The 27,558-nt window shown below is 46.0% G+C and overlaps 1 protein-coding gene across 1 annotated transcript in view; it reads left to right on the top strand.

Moving 5' to 3' along the window:
- EFCC1 (EF-hand and coiled-coil domain containing 1) overlaps nt 1–27,558 on the top strand; it is a 94,847-nt gene that overhangs the window by 5,450 nt on the left and 61,839 nt on the right. Inside the window, exon 2 of the mRNA XM_075573666.1 lies at nt 3,628–4,037. Within this exon, the coding sequence (XP_075429781.1) occupies nt 3,628–4,037 (410 nt within the window). The remainder of the gene's footprint in view (nt 1–3,627; nt 4,038–27,558) is intronic.

The following is a 27,558-nucleotide window of genomic DNA, read 5'->3' as shown; positions in this document are numbered from 1 at the left end:
ATATGTTACATTGTTAGTCAGTAATCCTGTGAGATGGAGTTAATGGTGACTAGTATACTGTGATTAATGGGGCCAACAAAGACACTGAAGCCAAACAGGCAGCAGGAAGGAGAATGCAAACAGAGGCTTTATGTGGAAGTGTAAAAATGCAGGAGAGTACTGAGTATGTCAGAATATGAGAAATAGCTGGGTCAGAAAGGTCTCTACCACTGATAGAAAATTCATAAGCACCACATTAGAAAAGGTACATTCTTCTGGTATACAGTACGTGGTATAATCAAAAAGCATAATGCTTCTTTTTTTAACTTTTTTTAATTTTTAACTTAATATTCATTTGACTCTTCGGGGGAGATGCAGGAAAGTGCTGCACATTCTGGGGCAAAACAATCACAGCAGATGTCTGAGGAAATCCTATTGCTTTTAATGGGATTATCCCCCCCCCCCCCCCTCTTGATAAATCTGCACTTTTGGACACAGAAGTGCATCACGTTTTCCTTGATACAGATGAGGTCATGTCTCTTAGTTGTACCAAGTCAACAAAATGTAGGAGTTGCTTACTTTTAAGCAAATAATATACATAGGAGATCCATGTTCCAAATATCCTACACTCTAAGGACACACGTGGAGTAAATATGGAATGTATTACCCACATATTCCCTCTGTTCTTCACACATGCTTTTGCTCCCAACAAAATTCCATTGTTTTGTTCTCCCCAGGGACCTCTTCCTTTCTCTTCCAGCTTCCTCATTCTTTGGCTCGCTCACTGCTCCTTTCTCTCTTGCTCTTTGGAGCACATTTCTATTCTGGCCTCATTTGGGTTCTTCTTGTGAGAATCTTTTATCTCTCCGAGACTATCTTCACCTTTGACAGAACAGAGGAGATCACTAACATTTTGCAGATTTCACTCGTGTGTACAGTGGCACACACGTATCTAATTCTTTATGGCAGCAAAAAGGGCAAAGGACATAGAAACATATAGATAGAGAAAAAATAGACAGCTGCAAACTGGGATAGTTCCTTTGTTATATTGTAAGAGATTTCTGGTGGTGTGGTTATCATTTAGTTGGGGCAAATCATTCCTGTATATATAGTACATCTTTGCTAAGATGAAAAGCATAACCTACTGGTTGAATAGATGTGTAAATGTCATTAATTCTGCCAATATTTCAGTAAACAGCGCTCTCTGAAAAATAGATAGATCTTTCTTATTTTTTTAAGTAGTCTTTAAAGCAGCTTGTCCCATGCTTTTCAATCATGTGTTTGTTATCCTTTTGCCATTTTTATTTCTGAGATGAGCCGTGAAAGACAGGATTCCTGTGCTGGGTGTGACCCAGACATTGGCTTGAGGAACCACAAAGGAACCCAAAAAAATCAAACATTCTTCATTTAAATAATAAAAAGTTAGGATTGACAAACAAGACTGCATTATAACATGAATTTAGATTTAAACGCATTTTTGTCACTTACATTTTACTGTACTTTCATATATTACTGAGAATAAGAGAAATCAATAAAAAATAAGAAACAAAATGTCATTATCTATTGCAGAAAAAGAATAATGTTCAGAATTTGCAGTGATATTATCAGAAATATAAAATAAACAGAAACCTATAAAATGGGAAGATTTAAAAAAGTAAAAATAAATTAAAATTGAGAAAACATATTTATAAGATATTAAGAAATAATCATTCATCTAAAAATATATTTACTTGAAAAAAAGGGGGTTGTTGTCAAAGTTATCAATAAATAGATTCGACAATTTTTATAACCATTAAATGCCAACATCTTTGCTATATAGTTTAATCACAAAATTCATGGTATTGCTTGTAATGGATTCCTTGAAAAACTGAAATATTAATGACTATAATATCACACAAAGTTATTGAACAAATAAGTACATCATTGACTTTAATACAAATGAAACAAACTGGCTAGGTTTAGAACAGGGGCGGCCAACTCCAGTCCTCAAGGGCCACCAACAGGTCAGGTTTTAGGATATCCGAGCTTCAGCACAGGTCGCTCAATCAGTGGCTCAGTCTTCTTAGTCCTAGTAAAAGTGTAGAGAGCATTGGACAGCCAAAACCCATGACTGTCCATTGGCAGAACGGCCCTTTCCTCTTGCACCTGAGAAGTCTCCTGGGATAAGGATAGATGGGTTGGAGTAGGGTGTGTATGTTGGACAGACCTTCCAGTCTGAATGCTTTTTGTCTGATTACTTTGTTTAGCTTCTTTACATTTAGAATTGGTCAATCGGAACCACCTGGCTTCTCTACATGGAAGTTACCCAGTCCATAACTGCTAACTCTATCCTGCCCTGACGTAGGGCTAAAGAGTGAGGAGATGAGAGCTGCAGGGCGTTTCCTAACTGCATCCTCCATGTAATCTATGTGAAGGAAAAACCTGCTGCCAATAGTGCGCACTCCCGCTCACGTGACACGCACTCGCTGCTTTCTTCGGCCTGCGCATAGGTGGCGAGCCTCCCAAACAACAAATAGAGAAGCAAACTTTGCATTGGCTTTTTAGACTGATGTAGCACTCTGAAAAATAAAAACATAATTATATAGAGGTGTCATTATAGATGTAGCACTTACAACAGAATGTAAAAAGTACAGGTAAGTCGTTTTGGGTAAAGGACATACATTACCTAATACTTGGTTTTCATATCACAAATATTATAACAAATGGGGAAGATGAATTCAAAAACAATATGACGTTAATGCCCTGTAATATTTGTAATCCTGACTCAAATGTAAGAAAGTTGTTCCTCAAGTTTCCTGCACTTGGCAAAGGTTGAGTTTTTAAGCTTAAAGTAAAGGGGAAGCAATGATGCAGAATCTGATGCACTGCTTTCAAATACAGATTTAGCTTGTGACTTCTTCCCCCAGATAAGCCAAATGATGTACCCTGTTATAAAGTGGTGTTTCCTTAATATTCAGTGGCAATCACAGACACAGTAAAGCATTATCTGTACATGCATCCGAGAGCTCCTTCTGTTGACACTGACCAAATTGCAAACTGCTGAACACAGAGCAATATTAATAATAACAACTTTATTTCATATAGTGCTTTTCTCCCAATGGGACTCAATTGTGTTTTTGGTGCCTGAGATACAGGGAGATAAAGTGACTTGCTCAAGGTCACAAGGAGCTGACACTGGGAATTGAACCAGGTTCCCCTGATTCAGACTGTGTTGTTATCAGAGTCACTGTCTTTACTCACTGAGCGCTCCTCTTCCCAATTACTGGAAAGTGCCTTGATACACAGGCACAGGGGTAAAATATGAAAATGCCTTGATAGTACATCTCCATCATGTAGCCCCCCAAATATCCCTCTGCTCAACAAATTCCTTAAACATGCCCTCAATATGCTCACCATTCCCCCCACTCACTCTCTGCTCAACAAACGTCTGGTCCCTAAAAATTCTGTCATATATTTTTGTTCACACTTTAGATTATAATGTATCTTTGCTTTTTCGCTGTGTGTGTGAGTGTGTGTGTGTGTAGATTATAATGTATCTTTTGCGTGTGTGTGTGTGTGTGTGTGTGTGTGTGTGTGTGTGTGTGTGCGCGTGCGTGTGTGTGTGTGTGAAGTATACGTTCTAATTTTAGCATTCTTTGTTCATTTCAGGTTGGACTGCGGAAAAGTCAAACAACTCACAAAATGAATGGGGGCAGCATCATTGCAAACAGAAGGTTGATGTCTCACAGTCACACGCTGACCACAAAGTGCTTTCAAAGTGTCCTGAGGGAAGTAAACTTAATCCAGAGCTCCAGAGACAACCAGATTGAGGAGGTTATTAAAATGAATAAGGAATTAGAAGAGGAGTTTAAAAAGTCTCAGGAAGATTTGGTCTACTCAGAAGATTGTAATCGACAGTTGAAAAGAGAACAAGCCGACATGAGAAAGAAAGCAGAAGACGCAAGACAAGCCGTTCGGAAATGTCTTGGGAAAGTTAAGGAATTAGAAGAAAAATCAGACAAAGTGCCACTTCTCCAGATGCGCATAAAGCAACTGGAAATCGAACTGGACCATTACAGGTAACGGAAACTTGTTGTAATAATCACGGATATATTAACTTGCTCAGAAGATAGCTGGTGAAATTACTGTAAATTGCGGCTGACATATCTGCATGCGGTTTCTGTATTATAAAACCTATTACAAATAGCTTGTTTCCTGTGCCTAGCCTAGTATTGCTGAACAGAATCACTGACTGGTAATTTTGTAGGCATCAAAGAAAAAGCTAAACCGCCACCAGCAGAAATCAGTAAGCTTTTCATGCCATCTCAATTAGGAACTATTATTAATAATTTCTGAGCATTTATGCCTCTGGGACTTAACACATTTTCCAAGCCAAAATGGGAAATCAATAAATGTTTTATCTACTACGGATTTCTGCCGCAGGCATAATGTCGGAAAAATGAATCTGTAAATAATAGCTATAAACAGGGAGACAGTATTATACAGAAAATTGGTCTTTCTAGGTAGCACACTTAGAAGGGACCTGCTTGCTATTTAAGATCTTAAGATCTCTGATCTTTTGTTCCTCCTGAGAAAATTGACCACAATTTAACATGTTTAGATATGTGCGTGTGTAGAAACTATTGATGTATTCTTCTTGTGATCTACCTCTCACAATTCTAAGCTTGTCATCCAAAAGGTTTACCCTGTTTTCAACAGTCTATAATAAATTGATGATATTAATCAATGAGGTGATTGTCATGTAATTGCTCTTTCTTGTTATAGACATATTATCCCATATTTACTAAGTGCTGCTATGCCACCTTCCAGCCCACTGACCCTTCCTCTTTGTAACTATGACATTGTCTATGTCATACTCCATCCTTTCTTGCAGTTTTTAATCCTTTCCCCTTTTCTCTGTCTCATTTTCTGGCATGGTCTTGTGCATGGACTTTACTAGGGATTAGATTTCTAGGGATTAGATTACTAGGGATTAGATTACTAGGGATTAGATTTCTAGGGATTAGATTACTAGGGATTAGATTACTAGGGATTAGATTACTAGGGATTAGATTTCGAGGGATTAGATTACTAGGGATTAGATTACTAGGGATTAGATTACTAGGGATTAGATTTCTAGGGATTAGATTTCTAGGGATTAGATTACTAGGGATTAGATTACTAGGGATTAGATTACTAGGGATTAGATTACTAGGGATTAGATTTCTAGGGATTAGATTACTAGGGATTAGATTACTAGGGATTAGCGCGTGTTTAATAAATCTTTCTACTCCATCACTTTTTAAACTATCACATCTTTCAGCTTCCATTAAAAGATAGTTCTCGGTTTGAGGCATGTTTGCTTTTGGCTAATCTGGGTTCCACGTGTTCTGTTTGGGGTATAAAACGTTGCAGTCACTGACATGAACACGCTGCAGGAGAAATGTATACCGTGTATGACTCCTTAAAGAATAAAGTGCTTTTGACCTTTTGCGCACTGTCACTTCACTGTGTATACTAGATGTGTTATGTACAGATGTAGCCAGACAGGGATTAACACTGCGCTGGGGGTGGGGTGTCGCTAAGAAGACATGGACACCCCCAGTTCTCACCTTCCCAGGAGCCGGCTACAAAACCTCTTTTGTTGTTGCTGGAACACTAAGGAATGCACCCACCTACCTCCTCATGTGCAATAATAGTTAGGAAAAGGGCGGATTTATCCCAGAAACTAACGTCATTGCCTCCAATTTCTTTCTCTAATAAATCTGTGCTGCTTTTGCACTTCTTAGTTGTCATTGCCAGATTCTGCCATGACCAGAGGGAATAAGTACTGTATATATGCACTAAAACTCAGAGCAGAAATTGTTGTCTCTCTTTGGGCCTTATTCTAAATATGCCAATGGTGCTTTTTAAACCATTTTGAGAGGAAAATCCAAGTTGAAGTGTGAGATTTGTTGCTGCTTTGGCAGATATAGAATGACCCTTTGTCTTGTAGTATTCTGTTCTACAATAACATTGATCTGCTCAACAGTGCATCGTAACAGTCACTTCAGTTACACCAGGGGTCGCAAATTGGGGGGGGCGATCCCTCCCAGCGGGGGAGCGAGAGTTTGTTTGGGGGGCACGGCAGTTACAGAGGTCCCCACACTCTTCCCCAAGGCATTTAAATTAAATGCCAGGGAGTGCGCGAGGCCTCTGTGACTCACTTACCTTGATTCAGCCGGCTTCGGCTGACGCATCGCCATAGGGGTCACATCACATGACATGACCCGGCGGCGTCATTTGATGCCGTTCAAAGGTAAGGGTGGGGGGAGAGCAGGCAGGGGGCACAGAACCAAAGGTTTGCGCCCCCCTTAGTTACATTATAGACAACAGCTTTATAAAGTACGTTTCCCAAGGTGCTTCAAAGACAGTTGAGATGTAGTTTTATTGCATTTTACCAATTGTTTGTACAAATGGCGTCATGCTGACTTATATTGTACAGAAGATGTACATTGTTGTACTTTTGTTCCTAGATTAAAAGAATAGATGTCAGATCATGCGTGGGCACATACAGAGATCTGTGTCCTTCCTGATCCAATCTTATGTATCCAGATCAAAGTAATCTCTGCCGCAAATAAAAGCAGAAAAAGTGCTCCTAGGCTTCAATAAAATGTGGAGATCTTTAATTAGTGGCACTGTAGCACTTACAGGATGAAGAGATGTTCTGCTTTTAATACATTTCCTCAGCCTGGAGCCACATTCCCACTGCTGACAACATGTGTGATTAGAATGCACAGTTTGGCAAGCTCACCCAATACATAACAATGTAACAACCTTGCTGTTTCTTGGGGAGTTTGGCTGGGGTGTGACCTTATATACACGAGAAGAAATAACAAATACAGATGCACAGCCCTCCAGCTTTACATCTTTCTTCCACTTCATGCTGCGTAACCGCTTGCAATACAAATACAATGAATCATTTCTTATCTCATATTTCTGTTCATTATGCTGCATACAGCCAACATCATTAATAATAATGTTTTTCTTGTATAGCGCTGACAGTGTAAACACTGCTGTACATACAACTTTTGCATGCACAGGTCCCTGCCCCATAGAGCTTGCAATCTATGTTTTGTTGCCTGAGGCACAGGGAGATAAAGTGACTTACCCAAGGTAACAAGGAGATGACATACAGATTTGAACCAAGCTTCCCTGTTTCACACTCGGTGCCATTGTTTTCAGAGTCTTTACTCACTGGGCCTTTACTCACTGAGCCTTTACTCACTGGGCCTTTAGTTGCCGGGCCTATACTCACTGAGCCTTTACTCACTGAGCCTTTACTCACTGGGCCTTTACTTGCCGGGCCTATACTCACTGAGCCTTTACTCCCTGAGCCTTTACTCACTGAGCCTTTACTTGCCGGACCTATACTCATTGAGCCTTTACTCGCTGAGCCTTTACTCACTGAGACTTTACTCCCTGAGCCTTTACTCACTGAGACTTTACTCCCTGAGCCTTTACTCGCTGAGCCTTTACTCCCTGAGCCTTTACTCCCTGAGCCTTTACTCCCTGAGCCTTTACTCACTGAGCCTTTACTCACAGAGTCTTTACTCCCTGAGCCTTTACTCCCTGAGCCTTTACTCACTGGGCCTTTACTCACTGAGACTTTACTCACAGAGCCTTTACTCACTGGGCCTTTACTCACTGAGACTTTACTCACTGAGACTTTACTCGCTGAGCCTTTACTCGCCGGGCCTTTACTCTCTGAGCCTTTACTCGCCGAGACTTTACTCACTGAGCCTTTACTCGCTGAGCCGCTCCTTCAGCCACGGTTATTATTTATTCAGCGTTGCTATCGCATAAGAGACACTTTGGCGCTGAAAGAACCTTAAAGCTTATTTATGTGAATGGACAGTAAGGGGTCTTCTTGCGCTCGAAGGTGTTTTACGGATTAGAACAGCTTAGTAAATATGGACCTAACTCATTCAAAAGAAGTTAGTTTTGTCCTTATTTCCTGCCCCTAAGTTCCAGTTTAATGTTTTACGTCTCCAGTGTTTCTCAAAAATAGAAAAGTACTGTAAAGGAAATATTTTCAGAATAGCTTAAGGCTGAGGCCCCGCTCCTCAGTCAGCGCGCCCGCACTGCATGCAGGCGGCGCGCTGAGAGGCAATGGCGGCCTGTAGGGAGCTGGAGCGGGGGGGGGGGAGTGGTTTGAGCGGAGGGCTCTCGTGCTGTCCCCCCCTCCCCGTCAGTCCCTCTCTCACTCCCGGAGCCCCCTCTATCCCCCCTCCCGGAGCAGGGGCAGCCTGCAAAGCGGGCACCGGAGGAGGGGGGGACTATGCCCGGCTGCACAGACTTCCCTGCCGTAGCTCCGGACAGCTCCCCTCCTCATTGGCTCACTGCGAGGTCACGCGACGCGTTGCCGCTTGGGATCACGATCCTCGTGTTTCCCCTGCTGGCTGACGCGTCACAGTGCGCAGCGAGGAGGGACTGGGGCTGGTGAGTGACGCGCCCGCGCCGCCGGACGGAGCGGAACCCAGGCCTAAGAATCACGGTGACGTATTGTCTGTTTTATAATTCAGCCCTGGTTACAAGAACGTGACTCAGTTTGATATAAGTATGTGTCCTTTATTCTGTGATTTCATGGCCCATGCTCCTCCATCGGACAGCTTCCCCCTTACTGCATCATTCAAGTGAATGGGCCTGTGAGGGGTGAAGGGTTAATTCCCTCACTGTGCCGGCTCAGGAGACCACATGTAGCTGTAAACTGCCAGGCTGTTGGCAATTAGCTCTGGTGCAACATAGCCCTTTAAAAGACAGGAAGTTTCTTTGACATACGGCTTCCTGTTCCTGAAGCTGAGAGAGCTGGAGAGAGCAGAGGGACTTTCCTGGGAGCCAGGAGCAAGATCTCCCAGAGGAAGTGCCGCCTGGAATGGAGTTGGACTTGTCTTAAAAGCTGAAGTCAGAACTGAAACAGGTTTGGTGATGTTGCACTGTCCCTTTAAGGGCCTGAGAAGCTGTTTCCCTTGCCTGCCCAAATAAACAACATTATTAGTGAAATATGGTGTGAGTCCCTTACTGACCCAACGTGGAGGCCGCCTGTCACAAGGCTATGAAGGACCTTATTTACTAAGCTGTGCTGGAATGTGTTATGGAGCAGCACTGCTTAATAAATATGACCATTTGTGTTGTACATTTAATAGCAGCATGTATTGTGTGGCCATTGTCATGTGTTGTGTAAATAAGAACATGAAGTAGAGTAACACAAAAAATGAATCATATAACAAATGTAAATATGATCAAGTTAGTTAGATGAGAGAAGCGCTCCCAGCCTAATTACACTGTCCCCCCAGCTGGAACATATTTGTTTAGAAAACCCCTAATTTATAAATGTTGTTGCAGACTCATCAGAGTATTGGTAAAAAAACTGTGTGACCGATCCCAGGCAGGATAGTGTCCTGAGCTCGTGGGGGGAACACACAATTAATAAGGCCCCAAGCTGCACATGCGTGTCTGCAGACAGCTTGGGTGCTAGAGCTGTCAATCACTGTGGGAGCTTCCAAAGTCACACCCCACAATGCACAGCAGCTATGTCACCCACACAAAGGTGCAGTTTTTTGGCCTAAGTGTGCAGTCCCCACACAGGCGCAGGAACCTGCGTTACTGCTAGGGAGCTGCCATTACATATATTCTTGGGCGAACCCCTTGGAGACATCCCATGATTCATGAAGCCCCAGGGGCCCCCGAACACGGAATCTGTGTTTGCAAAATGTTCCCTGACTTTGTGTGTGTATGCGTGTTCTCTGACTTTGTGTGTGTATGCGTGTTACCTGACTTTGTGTGTTTATGCGTGTTCCCTGACTTTCTGTGTGTATGTGCTGTTCCCTTACTTTGTGTGTGTGTATGTGCTGTTCCCTTACTGTGTGTGTGTGTGTGTGTGTGTGTATGTGCTGTTCCCTTACTTTGTGTGTGTGTGTTTATGGTGTTCCCTGACTTTGTGTGTGTGTATGCGTGTTCCCTGACTTTGTGTGTGTATGCGTGTTCCCTGACTTTGTGTGTGTGTATGCGTGTTCCCTGACTGTGTGTGTATGCGTGTTCCCTGACTGTGTGTGTGTGTATGGTGTTCCCTGACTTTGTGTGTGTGTGTATGCGTGTTCCCTGACTGTGTGTGTATGCGTGTTCCCTGACTTTGTGTGTTTATGGTGTTCCCTGACTGTGTGTTTATGGTGTTCCCTGACTGTGTGTGTATGCGTGTTCCCTGACTGTGTGTGTGTGTATGGTGTTCCCTGACTTTGTGTGTGTATGCGTGTTCCCTGACTGTGTGTGTATGCGTGTTCCCTGACTGTGTGTGTATGCGTGTTCCCTGACTGTGTGTGTATGGTGTTCCCTGACTTTGTGTGTGTATGGTGTTCCCTGACTGTGTGTGTATGCGTGTTCCCTGACTTTGTGTGTTTATGGTGTTCCCTGACTGTGTGTTTATGGTGTTCCCTGACTGTGTGTGTATGCGTGTTCCCTGACTGTGTGTGTGTGTATGGTGTTCCCTGACTTTGTGTGTGTATGCGTGTTCCCTGACTGTGTGTGTATGCGTGTTCCCTGACTGTGTGTGTGTGTATGGTGTTCCCTGACTTTGTGTGTGTATGGTGTTCCCTGACTTTGTGTGTGTATGCGTGTTCCCTGACTTTGTGTGTGTATGCGTGTTCCCTGACTTTGTGTGTGTATGCGTGTTCCCTGACTTTGTGTGTGTGTATGGTGTTCCCTGACTTTGTGTGTATGTGTGTTCCCTGACTTTGTGTGTGTATGCGTGTTCCCTGACTTTGTGTGTATGCGTGTTCCCTGACTTTGTGTGTGTATGGTGTTACCTGACTGTGTGTGTATGCGTGTTCCCTGACTTTGTGTGTGTATGCGTGTTCCCTGACTTTGTGTGTATATGGTGTTCCCTGACTTTGTGTGTATGCGTGTTCCCTGACTTTGTGTGTATGCGTGTTCCCTGACTGTGTATGTGTTTGGTGTTCCCTGACTGTGTGTGTATGGTGTTCCCTGACTGTGTGTGTATGGTGTTCCCTGACTGTGTGTGTATGCGTGTTCCCTGACTGTGTGTGTGTGTGTATGCGTGTTCCCTGACTTTGTGTGTATGCGTGTTCCCTGACTTTGTGTGTGTATGTGTGTTCCCTGACTTGCAGGTCACATCTGCTCAGTTTTCTAATTAACATCACATTGCTTACAATTTGCTTTTGCTCGGTGACAATAAATTGTGTAGGCTTTGTTCTTTTGCTCATAAGAACATCCATCATTGGGATAATAACGTTCTGCTGATGTCAGATGAAACAATAAAAAATGGTGAATCCAAGACATTTTCCTGAAGTATAAACTTTGCTTATTTTAATCATTAAGCATAATGCATTTTACATTTTATTTACAGTAGTTTTAGTCAATGGTTGATTACCTACAACTGCTTCATTATTTAAATAGCTCATTTTGTCCAATATGTGATCAACCAAAATCCTTGTTTGTCCAACACATGAAAAAGACCAAAAACTAATTTTGTAATTAGGGCAATATCAAGCCGATGCATATAGTGCATTTTGTGTAATGTTTATAGATATAGAATTCTATGTATGTGTGTGTGTGTATAGATATATAAAACAAAGAAGAAAAGAAGTGCCAGCTCCACAGCACAATACTGTATGCAAAATGTATTTAAAACCGAGAGTAGTCACCAGGACAGGCACTCACATAGTGGGTTTAAAAACCTTCCGGTTGAGACAAGCTGTAAGCTGACGTCACCAGCCGGGGGGCGGCTCTGGTCGTGGTCTGGTCAAACAGTAGTGCTCGAGTTTCAGGATATACTCATCTGGGTACAAGAAAACAAGGGGTATAACCGGGCACTCCCAAATAAAGTGTAACAATTACAAACGTGCAATAATTTACATAACGTGCTATAACCCAATGTATAAGTGCAATTTAAATGTGCAAATAATTTGAAAATAAAGTGAATAAATAGAAAATTCAAAAGACCTTTAGTATCAATATAACCTTCACCCAATATAGTGAAAATGTGATTTAAAAGTATAAATGCAGCAGCTCAAAAATCCCTTGTGGACCGTCCTCTGGTCCTGAAATAGTGTCGTTGTCCAAATGTGGGGAGCGCTCGCAGATCTCGTTGTGAATATGAAAGATAAAATAATACGAATAATGGTGTAGCCAGTAGATAAAAAATGATCTACTGGCTACACCATTATTCGTCTTTTTTATCTTTCATATTCACAACGAGATCTGCGAGCGCTCCCCACATTGGACAACTATACTCATCTGGGGTAGTGGAAGTCCTCAGCAAGGCTCATAATTCTCCCCAGTACCAGCGATATTGATCTTACCTGACCGTACCGTGGTTGGTATGTAGAAGCAGAGTAACCCCTCGGCATTTGGTCCGCACCTCTGCGTTGTTCGTCACGACGTCCCGACGCGTTTTGTCACGTGAATGACTTCCTCAGGGACTGCAGTAATTGCGATCAGATCCTGCATCAGCATCCTTCCCATGTTTACTTATTTGGCATATCCATGTATACCTTTCCTTTCTAAAAAGATGTCTAATATTTTCTTAAAGACATTTCTTGTATCTTAACAGCCCTTACTGTAAAGAACCCCTTCCTTTGCGGCGGGTGATATCTCCTTTCCTCTAATCTCAAGAGATGGCCCTGTGTCATTTGTACTGCCCTGGGGATGAATGCTTCACTTGAAATTCCTTGTTTTGACCCTGAATATATGTGTAAATAGTTATCTTATCCCCTCTTAGACACCTCTTTTCTAATGGAGCTAGCCTCTCCTCGTGTCAAACCTTCCACCCCCTTTACTTTTTCCACTTCCATAATGTCTTCTTTCATGGATTGGTGCCCAAAACGACTCCATGCTCTGTACTAATGCTTTATATAGTGGTAAAATGATGATGTGTTCCCTTCCATCCTTATCAAGTTTAATACAAGATAATATCCAATTGCCTTTGCAGCTACTGTTTGAATTGAGCATTATTTCTACACACGCCTAAATCCTGCTCCTTTCAAGGACTGATCTAATTCTGTTGCCTGTTTTTATTGCTTTCCAAATGTATAACCTTATATTTATCAGTATTAAAGATGTCCAAGTTTCCAATTTATCAAAGTCCTTGTGTGAAGTCCTGCTTTGATTTTACTACCTTACATAATTTAGTGTTGTCAGCAAAGATGGAGAATTTTCTCTCTATGCCAACCTGAAGGTCATTAATAAACAAGTTAAAACAGTGGCCTCAGTACCGAACCATCAGATAGGTTTAAGGCTACTTGGAAATTCAAACTGACAAATGGGAATCGAGCCTAAGGGGCTAGGACCCAGACCTCGGTTCCCATTTTGAGCCCGATAACCTCCCGCGAAAATAGGCACCTCAGAGTCGGGGTTGAACCACGGCTCAGCCTTGGAATACATGTTCCCCTCTCCAGAGTCCACGGCCTTCCCCACTTCCCCAGTGTTCCCAAGCACTTCACCCAAATGAGATTACAGCCCAAGGCTTCAGTGTGTGCTGGCCGGGCTGAGTGAGTAACCAGGCCACCACACAAAGGAGCCTTTCAAACACACAAGCAGAATACACAAAGGAAAATAAAAACTGTCTTACATGGGGACACAAAATATACCTTTGGCAACAATTGTGGCTACGTAAAATGGTCATGTTAATTTATAGCATGGGTAGGCATCTTGACGGGTAGCAGGCTTAACTTTAATATGCATGCAATGCTGCCCCTACCACCACTACTATTACTAATAATTTTGCTATCCAATAGTATTCCTGGATTTTACTCTTGATAAGCCTTCAAGTACTTTCCTCACTATTGATGTCAGGCTTACAGATCTGTAGTTCCCCAGTTGTGATCTAGCTCCCTTTTTTATATAGGCACCACATCTGGTTTATGCCAATCTTGTGGTACTGAGCCTGTGGAAAAGTAGTGCTTGAATAATTAATATAACTGGCTGGATATCACTGAACGTGACTCCTTAAGAACCCTTGGGTTATGCCATTAGGGACAGGTGCTTTATTTACCTGAATTTTAACAAGCCACCTTTGCACGTCTTCCTCTGTTAACCAAATATTTGTTAATCTAGAGGTTGTGGCTTCCTCCACTTACAACATTTTTGCTATTCCTCCTTTGTATATACAGTAGCAAATAATTTGTTTAATACCTTCACCTTCTCCTTTTCCGAAATAAGGTCCCTGCCCATCTCCTACTAAATGTAAAATAAATATTTGTGGGGTCTCGTTGATTACAGGATTTACATTATTTGTAAGATTTTTCTTTAGAATTTATGAAACATAACCACACCATATTCACTAGAATAAATGTAAAAACTGCATATTTACTTTTATATTTGATTCCGAAGGATGTGTGAATAATGAGAAAGTGTAGTATACAGTATGTGTAACGTGTGTGTAAAAGATTTGGTTTACCTTCCTCACCAGCCAGCACCAGTACAACGGATCCTACTGCTTGTATTTGGCCTCTGTTTAGGGCCCCCATGACCCTCAGTGGGAGGGCCTCCTCCAATCCTTGCAGTGTACTATATTTGGAGAAATCTTTAAGCTCTTATTTGAGCCTTCGCCTGTAGTCATGCCCATTCTGTAGAGCAGGGGAGTGCAATCTTTTTTCCCTGCGCCACCCATGCCGGCTGTTCCCCTCTCTCCGCCCCCCACCCCCCCTCTTACCTTGGCTCCGGCGTCATGATGGCACGTTGCCATGGCAACATGACATCACATGACCTAGTGGCATCATTTGACGCTGCGTTGCCATGACGACGCGTCTCTAGAAGCCGTCAGTGCCAAGGTAAGTGCAGTTTACCGAGGCCTTCGCTGCTTCCCCGGCACTTCATTTAAGTGCCTTTGGAAAGTGGGCGGAGCCTCTAAACCCCGCCCCCCCCACAGACAATCTCGCGCCCCCACTGCTGTAGTGCGGTAGCATTGACTTTTCTGCAGATAAGCTTCCATGTTGCCATTTTCTCTGGGTCTTCTGTTCTCATGGAGGCCTTTCAAAGGGCTGAGAATGCAGCACTGAGCATTTGGACTTCCTCCCTGGTAAATGTGTGCTTCCTTCTCCTCTCCGCGTGCATGTTATAGGATGTATTATACTAATTTTTTATGAACAGTTGTTTGTGACTCTATTGGCGTCTGCTTTCTGTGAGATTGCAATGGCGCAGCGCTATCTGCTTTACGACAATGCTAGTTTGTGACTGCATCTAAACTGGAAATCAGGTCCATAGATTATGATCTTTGCATTACTGTTCCAAATAGTTTTGTCCTCATAACTCTATGCCCAGGACATACAGTACGTGAAAACGAGAGGTAACTCTCAATGTGTTACTTCCTGGTAATAACTGAAGGAACACAGGGCACAAACGGATTTGAAGTAACAAAACTAATTTATTGAGCCAAACACAACGTTTCGACCTTAGCGGTCTTTATCAAGTGACATAGTGGCATAGTGGCATAGTGACATAGTGGCATAGTGGCACAGTGGCATAGTGGCACAGTGACATAGTGGCACTATTCTCGAGTTTGTGCCCTGTGTTCCTGCGGTTACTACCTGCATTGGATTGATCACAGGCTCTCGTTCAAGCCCGGAACACGGTAATTGTATCACTGGTTATACTATTCTTTAGGTGTGCAGCATTTACCTTCTATGCATTACAGTACTTCCTGGTAAAACATTTTATAAATAAATACACAAGAAGAAAAGCGGTATTCTATTAATTGTAGGCATTGCCAAAGTATATCCATTGCTAACATTTTACTTAACAACACTTATTTTGATCAACATTCACAAATATTTCTTTTTTTATATACTTCATGTTGGAGATTATGTGATGAAAGCTTCACCACAATTGGGAAGGATAGGGGTTTTTTTTGCATGCATTGCTGGATTATATTTACACTTTTTGAAAGCCGGGTAGTCTAGGCTGATTTTTGCATTTGTAATATCTGTCTCCAAGCAACCTTGTGAAAGCCTCTTTGTGTGAGTTTAGAATGTATTAGCACTGGTTTTATCATTTACTTTTCATGTCGTAAAGACAGTAATGAAAAAAACCACAAACACAAAAGCTACATTAAATATACATTTATTATTTCATGTACAGTATACAAGCACTTATTGTGCAAAACTCACACTAACTGTTTGTTTTTTGGAGTATCTGATTTTAGTGTGTGAGAATTAGTTTGAATCATTATAGGTTCTGATACTACTTAGGGGAACAATATAGGTGTTCTTTACAGATTTTATCTCTGAAGGACCCTCATGTTAGTCCCCTAAAAGATATGGATGAAAATCAAAATAAAGGGAAGACATTCTCATATTCCTAATAATTTGTAAAGTTAGAGAAAAAACATTAATGCTCAAATCTTGGATAAATAAATTCCAGAGCAATTTCCTTACATTTACTATACATAGGAAAAGAGATCGTTTGATAAATTATGTGTGTAGAAAAACCTAGATCTATATTTATATATTATACTTAGGAGGTTTTTCTACATAAATAATATATCAAAATATAAAAAAAATATTTCCCTATTTCTCCTAAATTTGAGCTGGAATGCATTTATTCCCGCCTCCCTGTGTGACCGCTGGGGAGGGTCCTTGTTCTCAGCAGCAGCCCAGTCATTTATAGGGATTTTGTTTTTTTTATGGTATTCACTAATCGATTCACTAGTGATTCAATGATTACACATTTTCACTGTCACGTAACATCATTTTTGTTTGGTTAAATGCTTCCTCTTCATTGTGTTAATTCAAAATATAATGGGTTATAAAGCAGCTATCCTGACAGTTTTAACCTCCCCTTTTATAGACAGGATGGAACCGTGGGGTTCAAAGCTAAACTGCAATGTTTTCAGCTGCGGGGATCCCCACTTCCCGAGACTCTTACTGGTGAAGGTAGTAAGTATTATCTAATACAGGGGGGTGCAAACTTTTTTCCCTGCACCCCCTCCTGCCGGCGGTCACCTCACCCCCGCACACCCCCACCCCCCCCACTTACCGCGGCTCAGGCGTCATGACGTCACATTGCCATAGCAACGGTTGCCATGGCGATGCGTGTAGAGCCAAGTTAAGTAAAGGTTTACAGAGGCCCTGCAGCTGTATATTTAAGGGCCTTCGGGAAGCGGGGCCTCTGTAAACCGCGCGCCCCGACGCAGGCAGCCTCGCACCTCCCCTGGGGGTCGCGCCCCCAGTTTGCGCACCGCTGATCTAATACTACAGAACTGATTTATTTATTTTTAAAATACAAATGGACTTCCTCTTTAAAATGACATTTTGTTAAACAATAGTGACAGTGAGATTGCTTTTGTTACGTTTGTTTCAGTCATTACCTTCTTGCATCTAAACTCTGTAATGATTTATGTACAGGATATAACTCCGGCTTTGGGAGCTTGTTTCTTTTTATATAACACCCATAAAAAATCCAGACGTTTCAATAAGGCTGCGCTTATAGTGCTGGCGACAGCGACGCGACGTCGCGGCAAAACAAATGCATTGGATGATGGACGGATTGGTCGCGATCGCTGCAAGACATCTCTATTTGATTTTCCAGCGACCGCCGTGTCACCGGCACTATAAGCGCAGCCTTAGGTGGATAATACTTTTTTGTGTCTACTGGGTCTTTATTATTAATACATATAAACGATTCTTGTGGTATTTTAAATTAATCTAATTTCTCTTCTTTTTGTAGTCCAAATGTTGCATTATATTGTGTGTGTGTGTGTGTGTGTGTGTGTATATATAAATAGTGGGTGTGTGGGTGTGGGTGTGGGTGTGTATATATATATATGTGTGTGTGTGTGTGTGTGTGTGTGTGTGTGTGTGTGTGTGTGTGTGTGTGTGTGTGTGTGTGTGTGTGTGTGTGTGTGTGTGTGTGTGTGTGTGTGTGTGTGTATATATATATATATATATATATATGTATATACAATATATACACAATTTCTATTGATCTTTACTAACCTCTTGGTCCCTTATTGTGCATCACATATCTCAGTGTCTTTCTCTAGGCGTGACACTTTAAGTTTAAACCATGACATTTGATTTCATGAACCTGGCTAAAATCAGAATAATAATAGCTGCACAAGAACAAAATATTTCTACATATTTGGCATGTAATCTGGAATGACTAAATATCTCAAATCTTTCTGCAAAACAGGATCATTCTTTTAAATGGAAACTCTAAAAGTTATGCCAGATATCTTGCAGATGTTCAGTGTGAAAAAACTTTTCAATTCCTTTCTCCGGCCCAGATGAAAACCCATCAGAACCCTGCTAGACAGCTTGTAATAATCACTCATTTCATGTAGATGCAAAAAATACACTTTTTATCGCAATTTCAATCATAATTAAAATATGTTATCTATCTCTACTTTAATTGAACTGCTGTAGTACCAATCGGGTACTATTGTACAGAAACTCCCAATAGGAGTTTGATCGGCACTATTGCAGATAATTGAGCAACCATCTAACATGTTAACCTTTGGCCATTCCACTCAAACAGATGGGGTTTTGATTTTACCATCTTTTTATATAGGAATGTTGTGCTTTTCCCCATGTCCTATATACAATACTGCATTGTTCTTTAGGTACCTTTGAGGACCAATAAAGCTAGCAGAAATGTGACCTGCATTATACCGATTGATGAATTGACACTATGGCATAGTCACTTTGTCTCCCCTACAAGCAATTCAATTTACTTGACTTTAAAGCGCCATTAAGAAGCCTTTAGAATAACAGTGTAGGAACGCTCGCTCTTTTCTTCCTGAACAGAATATCTTCTTTTTTAATCTCTTGGATTTAATATCTGTGCTTACATCATTGAGCTTTTTTCATTGCTTTGGAACACATATAAAAACCTGGTGGTTATTTGTTTTTTGAAGATAATATAATGTTTGTTTGAAAGGCAGCTTCCACCTATTCAGGTGGGATAGAACTTTCCGCCACAAATAGCCACTTTCTGCCCCTCCCTGAACTGCTTTAGTTTTCTGAACCTGGTATGTATGGGGTTGAGGGTTAGTGAGATGTTATCTGAACGTGTCTCCCAATTGTCCAGATGTAATGCAATGATGCCGTTTTATTGGCAGAGTCATGTGATTATTTAGGAATATGTTTCTGCCACTAGAGCGGGGGAAGCACAGCCTCTAAAGTGGGCACGTTTATAAGGGAGAATAAGAGATATGCCGGAGATCGGGGGGGGGGGGGGGGGGGGGCAGCTCTCTGGCAGCCTCACAACCCTGTACTTTCAACTCTACTAAAGTGAGGTACAGTCTGGTCTTTTTTATCTACATTTCTGATAACGAACCTGCTACTTACCTCTTTACTGTGGCTGCATGCAAAGGTTACTCTCTTCAATACTGGATTATTCAAAACAAACTATTTTTAAACCCTGACAAAACTGTAACAATGGTATTTGGGACTAAGGGTAAATTTCTAAAGCTCCCAATTACTGAGCTGCAGATCCGACCCAACTCTAATACCATCATATCCCTCATCACTAGTTTTAAATATCTGGGCATATGATTTGACTCCCATTTTAAATTTGGGTTGCATACTAATACCCTGACATCCAAAACCTATGCCAAACGAGGTGTATTTTATGGGAATAAATCCTCCATAAGCCCGCTGGTCATAATGCGCATCGCACAGCAGATGCTAATGCCAATTGTAGGCTAAAGCTGTTAAATTCCGGGCATTATTGAAATCCCTGCTCTCTGATTGGTTAAAATTCCGGGCATTATCTAATCAGTAAATGGCCCAGATTTTTGGGCACAGTGCCAAGTTTTTCAGCCCATCAGCTTTTAGTTCTCATTCACAAAGAGTGAGATCAGCTCTCAGACAGGGGAGGTGATTGGACAGGAGGCAGCAGCCAGGCACTGACTCCTCCCCCTCCCTGCAGCCAGGCACTGACTCCTCCCCCTCCCACCCTGCAGCCAGGCACTGACTCCTCCCCCTGCCTGCAGCCAGGCACTGACTCCTCCCCCACCCTGTCTGCAGCCAGGCACTGACTCCTCCCCCACCCTGTCTGCAGCCAGGCACTGACTCCTCCCCCCACCCTGTCTGCAGCCAGGCACTGACTCCTCCCCCACCCTGTCTGCAGCCAGGCACTGACTCCTCCCCCACCCTGTCTGCAGCCAGGCACTGACTCCTCCCCCACCCTGCAGCCAGGCACTGACTCCTCCCCCACCCTGCAGCCAGGCACTGACTCCTCCCCCACCCTGCCTGCAGCCAGGCACTGACTCCTCCCCCACCCTGCAGCCAGGCACTGACTCCTCCCCCTCCCTGCAGCCAGGCACTGACTCCTCCCCCTCCCTGCAGCCAGGCACTGACTCCTCCCCCACCCTGCAGCCAGGCACTGACTCCTCCCCCTCCCTGCAGCCAGGCACTGACTCCTCCCCCACCCTGCAGCCAGGCACTGGCTCCCTCTCCCTGCCTGCAGCCAGGCACTGACTCCTCCCCCTCCCTGCAGCCAGGCACTGACTCCTCCCCCTCCCTGCAGCCAGGCACTGACTCCTCCCCCTCCCTGTAGCCAGGCACTGGCTCCTCCCTCTCCCTGCCTGCAGAGAGCTCCGCACAGGAGAGTGAGGGGAAATGTTTGTGTGTCTGTTGTGTGTTTTGTGGGTGTAAAGGGGACAGCAGTCTATTTTGTTGGTGTATGTCTGTTGTGTGTGTGTAGAGGGGGAGCTACAGTGTGTGTATCTTCAGTGTGCGTTTTGTGGGTGGAGGAGGGTGCAGAGTGTTTTGGTGGCGTGTGTCTGCAGTGTGGGTTTACAGGGGTCTGCATTGGGTGTAGGGAGGGGGCTGCTGGTGTGTGTTTTGTGGATGTGGATGTAGAGGTGGCAGAGTCTGTTTTGTTGATTTGTGTGTATCTCTAAAGTGAGTGTTTTGTAGTGCAGAGGGGGGGCTGCAGTGTGTGTTTTGTGGGTGGAGGAGGGGTGTAGAGTGTTGTGTGTGTGTGTGTGTGTGTGTTTTGTGGATGTAGAGGGGGGGCTGCAGTGTTTGTGTCTCTTCAGTGTGTGTTTTGTGGGTGGAGGAGGGGTGCAGAGTGTTTTGTGTGTGTGTCTGCAGTGAGTGGGTTTACAGGGGGTTGCAAAGAACTAGGTTGGCCATCACTTGAGTCCAGACACAAAGTTCATTTTGTCCTGTCTTGCCTTCAAATACTTTCTGAGCAAGCTCCCCCCATACCTGAACAAGCTCCTCACCCCCACCACATGCAGCACTTATCCTCTGAGATCTGACTCCAGAGATTGTTCACGTCCCAAGGCTCAACAAATATCCGTCCGCTCCTCCTCGTACCGTGCACCCGAAAACTGGCTGGTTCTTTCAAGACTTCAGCTCTCACATTTTGTTTTTGCAGTAATAATACTAGCTAAATGTATGTATCAAATAAAGGATGCGATTCGCACAATTTTTACATTTCATATACAGTATACAGTAGACCAGGCCTGCACAACCCAGTATGACTAAGCCACTAATTGAGCCAGCTGTGCTTAAGTAGGGATATCCTGAAAACCTGGCCTGTTTGCGGCCCTCGAGGACTGGAGTTGTGCAGGCCTGCAGTAGACAAACAAAAAGAGTGCTGTGATTTTTTTTTATGCACGTTTATGAAGCTACATACATATCCCATGTTGAGTGCAGTATGTGATCACTGTATGTATAATAATAGTGCTATATCTGGGGAGATTTAGAAAGCTCTACTTTTGATAATATAAAATTGGCATACAACATCTAATTCAGTTACTACTTCTATTTTAATGGGTAGCATCTGATCACAGCATTTTTCTGTTCTATATAAAAAAAAATAGTGCTACACAAGTGAGATCGAAGGATTGCTAATTTACTGCAATTTACTCATTAATACTCATTATTACTCCTGAGCTGCTTTTAAAGTTAGTAACACGTCTTTTGCATTTTAGGCTAACATTCATCACTGATTTCAAACTCACAAGAGAGTAATTAATGCTCTGGTTTTGCTGCATCTTAATGGTTTTAATATTATAAGACTTTCATCTCGTTCATTATATTGTATTAGATGTGGAAATTGTAAAACAAGTTACAGAATAAAGCTTTAGTTAGTATTTAAAGTAATGGTTTGAATAAAAATGTTATTAAAAAAAATACCTCTGCAGTTATGTGGCATTATAAAGGTAATGCATCCAGAAAACAGCACAAAAGGCACCCCCAGTGCGTAGTAACATTTTAATGCTAAAAGGTAGGATGAGTACTGCACTCACATAGTAACAGCCGGTATGCCAGAGGCAGGACTCGGTGCAGCTCGGGGCTCTGGGCCGGGGAGGAGACTGCTCGTATGGAGGACGCGTGCATAGCAGCAGAATGCACTGATCTCCTTAACCCCTGCGGACAGCGCTCACATGTGCCAATCACTCCAACAAATATATATCATGGTCCTCTAAATTAATAAATAGTAACAGATCATCTTAATCTTTTTTTAAGTAGTGAAAAAATACATTACTTGAGGAACTTCACTAAACATAAAGAATGGAGATAAAGCAGCAAAACTACAAACAGGATGTGAAGGTCCATCAGATAACCCGGGGGCCTCAGGCGCTGGCCGCAGTGCACGCGCAGCAGATAACCCCGGGGCCTCAGGCGCTGGCCGCAGTGCGCACGCAGCAGATAACCCCGGGGCCTCAGGCGCTGGCCGCAGTGCGCGCGCAGCAGATAACCCCGGGGCCTCAGGCGCTGGCCGCAGTGCGCGCGCAGCAGATAACCCTGGGGCCTCAGGCGCTGGCCGCAGTGCGCGCGCAGCAGATAACCCGGGGCCTCAGGCGCTGGCCGCAGTGCGCGCGCAGCAGATAACCCCGGGGCCTCAGGCGCTGGCCGCAGTGCGCGGCGCGCAGCAGGTAACCCCGGGGCCTCAGGCGCTGGCCGCAGTGCGCGCGCAGCAGATAACCCCGGGGCCTCAGGCGCTGGCCGCAGTGCGCACGCAGCAGATAACCCGGGGGCCTCAGGCGCTGGCCGCAGTGCGCACGCAGCAGATAACCCGGGGGCCTCAGGCGCTGGCCGCAGTGCGCACGCAGCAGATAACCCCGGGGGCCTCAGGCGCTGGCCGCAGTGCGCGCGCAGCAGATAACCCTGGGGCCTCAGGCGCTGGCCGCAGTGCGCGCGCAGCAGATAACCCGGGGCCTCAGGCGCTGGCCGCAGTGCGCGCGCAGCAGATAACCCCGGGGCCTCAGGCGCTGGCCGCAGTGCGCGGCGCGCAGCAGGTAACCCCGGGGCCTCAGGCGCTGGCCGCAGTGCGCGCGCAGCAGATAACCCCGGGGCCTCAGGCGCTGGCCGCAGTGCGCACGCAGCAGATAACCCGGGGGCCTCAGGCGCTGGCCGCAGTGCGCACGCAGCAGATAACCCCGGGGCCTCAGGCGCTGGCCGCAGTGCGCGCGCAGCAGATAACCCCGGGGCCTCAGGCGCTGGCCGCAGTGCGCGTGCAGCAGATAACCCCGGGGCCTCAGGCGCTGGCCGCAGTGCGCACGCAGCAGATAACCCGGAGCCTCAGGCGCTGGCCGCAGTGCGCACGCAGCAGATAACCCCGGGGTCTCAGGCGCTGGCCGCAGTGCGCGCGCAGCAGATAACCCTGGGGCCTCAGGCGTTGGCCGCAGTGCGCACGCAGCAGATAACCCCGGGGCCTCAGGCGCTGGCCGCAGTGCGCACGCAGCAGATAACCCCGGGGCCTCAGGCGCTGGCCGCAGTGCGCACGCAGCAGATAACCCGGGGCCTCAGGCGCTGGCCGCAGTGCGCGCGCAGCAGATAACCCCGGGGCCTCAGGCGCTGGCCGCAGTGCGCACGCAGCAGATAACCCCGGGGCCTCAGGCGCTGGCCGCAGTGCGCACGCAGCAGATAACCCCGGGGCCTCAGGCGCTGGCCGCAGTGCGCACGCAGCAGATAACCCCGGGGTCTCAGGCGCTGGCCGCAGTGCGCATGCAGCAGATAACCCGGGGCCTCAGGCGCTGGCCGCAGTGCGCACGCAGCAGATAACCCCGGGGCCTCAGGCGCTGGCCGCAGTGCGCACGCAGCAGATAACCCCGGGGCCTCAGGCGCTGGCCGCAGTGCGCACGCAGCAGATAACCCCGGGGCCTCAGGCGCTGGCCGCAGTGCGCACGCAGCAGATAACCCCGGGGCCTCAGGCGCTGGCCGCAGTGCGCGCGCAGCAGATAACCCTGGGGCCTCAGGCGCTGGCCGCAGTGCGCACGCAGCAGATAACCCCGGGGCCTCAGGCGCTGGCCGCAGTGCGCGCGCAGCAGATAACCCCGGGGCCTCAGGCGCTGGCCGCAGTGCGCACGCAGCAGATAACCCCGGGGCCTCAGGCGCTGGCCGCAGTGCGCACGCAGCAGATAACCCCGGGGCCTCAGGCGCTGGCCGCAGTGCGCGCGCAGCAGATAACCCGGGGGCCTCAGGCGCTGGCCGCAGTGCGCGGCGCGCAGCAGATAACCCCGGGGCCTCAGGCGCTGGCCGCAGTGCGCGCGCAGCAGATAACCCTGGGGCCTCAGGCGCTGGCCGCAGTGCGCGCGCAGCAGATAACCCGGGGGCCTCAGGCGCTGGCCGCAGTGCGCGCGCAGCAGATAACCCTGGGGCATCAGGCGCTGGCCGCAGTGCGCGCGCAGCAGATAACCCCGGGGCCTCAGGCGCTGGCCGCAGTGCGCGCGCAGCAGATAACCCGGGGCCTCAGGCGCTGGCCGCAGTGCGCGCGCAGCAGATAACCCCGGGGCCTCAGGCGCTGGCCGCAGTGCGCGCGCAGCAGATAACCCGGGGGCCTCAGGCGCTGGCCGCAGTGCGCACGCAGCAGATAACCCGGGGGCCTCAGGCGCTGGCCGCAGTGCGCACGCAGCAGATAACCCGGGGGCCTCAGGCGCTGGCCGCAGTGCGCACGCAGCAGATAACCCGGGGGCCTCAGGCGCTGGCCGCAGTGCGCACGCAGCAGATAACCCCGGGGGCCTCAGGCGCTGGCCGCAGTGCGCACGCAGCAGATAACCCCGGGGCCTCAGGCGCTGGCCGCAGTGCGCACGCAGCAGATAACCCTGGGGCCTCAGGCGCTGGCCGCAGTGCGCACGCAGCAGATAACCCTGGGGCATCAGGCGCTGGCCGCAGTGCGCACGCAGCAGATAACCCCGGGGGCCTCAGCCTAACCTGTGATTAGAAACAGACATACAGCTGAACCCCGTTATAACGCGAATCCGCTTATAACGCGATGCAATCATATCTCCCAATTTTCATATTTATGAATACTTTACAACACGGGTATTGGTGTCTTAAATACTTTATTGAACAATGCATACAATTGTACATTATTTCTAACGCGATCCCCTTATAACGCGATGCGATTCTTTAGACCACAAGCACAGCGTTATAAGGGGGTTGAGCTGCACTTGCAATTCCAGTAAAAAAAAAGGGCAAATCTCTCTGGATTTCATTTGCAAAAGTGATTTTTTAAATCACTTTACAGTATAAAATAAGAGCTAGGAGGCACAGGGACTTTATAAAAATGGTTATTTGTAGTTTATGAAAGATATGACCGTGCAGGGAAGTGACGTAACCTCCAGTACGCGGTAGCACACGTTGACTGCAATTCAAGTCAGTGACCGTCCATTTGGGATCGCGGCGCTATAACCCGTACCGACACCGAGTGAATCCTGGCGTAAGAGGCATATTAAGCATGAGCCTGTTATTGTCAAGCTACTTTATCCCTATTTTGTCTTGGTATTATCAATTAATTATTTGAGGACTGTGCAGAAGGGCAGTTGACCTTTAGAGTGCCCTCATGATGCCCTCTACAGCTGGTTCCATGGTGGCCCTTGTGATGCACAGTGAACAGCATCACCGGTTTATTCAGTTCCAGTGGTGATCACATCTGCAGCTCTCGGGGACCTGGGAATGGGATCAGATGGGACTATGTCCTTCCTGATGTCACTGAGTGTAATATAAAAGGTGTAGCAGCACGCATATTTGTAATACTCGGCATCACTTTCTATGGATCCACCCATCATTTTGTTCTGGTTTCTTTAACATCTCTGTGCTGTCCCAAGTGGTGTAAACCTAATGGCCTGCATTTAACAGTTTCTATTAACACATTTCTTCCGCAGGCAAAAACAATATAAAAAGCTCTTTGATGTGCATTTAAAGGCATGTCTGTCTACTTCACACTCTGCCTCTTCAAGGTTTCTGAATACAAAAGTAATGGGGGTCTGGATTACTTAGGATCACCACACTTCAACCACTCTTTTCAATGTTCAATTTGTGTGGCTTATACCACAATGCTCTTCCAGCCAACAGTAAGAGCCAAAAGGAGAGTCTTTCCTGGAATTAGGGGCTGGAATTAGTGGCGGCTTCACTAATGTTCAGGTCTCCAAAGTATGATTTTAACCAGGATTTAAAAGTCAACAACTGATGAACATCTCTTTATTAGTATTATCAGCCTCACACTGATTGAAACAGCTGTCTGTGAGTAGGTTACTGGCTCTAGCAGACAGTGTATTTTGTTTATTAAACCTCATGGACTTGCCCTTTGCCTTTGAAATGATGGTTGAGCACAGAACGTCTTCCTCTGAAACTGGAAATGTTGGCATGTACTGTATACTGATTCATTAACAACTTAGGATAAGATTATAGTCCTTACTTGCACGGACAGGTCATGTGAGCAGTTCGCCCAATGAGGGCGAACCAGCTCCGTGACGTCATTGGCAAGCCCATAGACACGCCCACGGACGGCATGCGTAACATGGCCAAAAACCGCACCCGCTTCAAGCGGGTGACGTCACGGCCGCGCTCACCTCAGCACGGGCGAAAGATCCATGGCCCCTTAGGCCGAGTCCATAGAAGGACAGGCTGCGCTGAGCCGTGCGGACGCTCCGCGCTGAGCCCCTGCATCCTCAATGAGGATGCCTTGAGAGGGGGCTCACGCGAGCGTCCGCAGGCGTGCTGAGGCGCTGGATTTTTCAGCTGACAGCCAAGCTGTTTTTCAGAGCGCTGTCGGCTGAAAACATCCAATCAGCGCGGAGCAGCGTCAACGTCACGGTTGACCGCGCTGACGCTGAGGCTCGCCTGCTGAAATCTGCGCGATTTCATGCCCATGCAGGCGAGCCAGCGGGCGCGATCGGAGGCGGGGGGAGACTGAGGGAGGCGGGGCAGTGACGTTGCTGGGCCAATCGCCCGCGACGCACCGACGTTAACGTCACGGCGCCGACGTCACGGCACCGTGACGTTGACGCTGCTCCGCGCTGATTGGATGTTTTCAGCCGACAGCGCTCTGAAAAACAGCTTGGCTGTCGGCTGAAAAATCCAGCTCCTCAGCACGCCTGCGGACGCTCGCGTGAGCCCCCTCTCAAGGCATCCTCATTGAGGATGCAGGGGCTCAGCGCGGAGCGTCCGCACTGCTCAGCGCGGCCTGTCCTTCTATGGACTTGGCTTCAGGCAGCAAATAATACGTATGTACAATACATAATACATAAAGTGGGTTATAAAGCAGATTTTAGAAAATCTAAATGGAGCATCGTTTTTAAGAACACTGATAATGGGTCAAGGGAAATTTGAGGCAAATTGACACAAATTGCACCATTTTCATCTT

This window comes from Ascaphus truei, chromosome 17 (assembly GCF_040206685.1).
Source record: "Ascaphus truei isolate aAscTru1 chromosome 17, aAscTru1.hap1, whole genome shotgun sequence".
NCBI lineage: Eukaryota > Metazoa > Chordata > Amphibia > Anura > Ascaphidae > Ascaphus > Ascaphus truei.
Note: the sequence above shows the minus strand (reverse complement) of the source record. Positions and strands in the feature narration are given on the sequence as shown.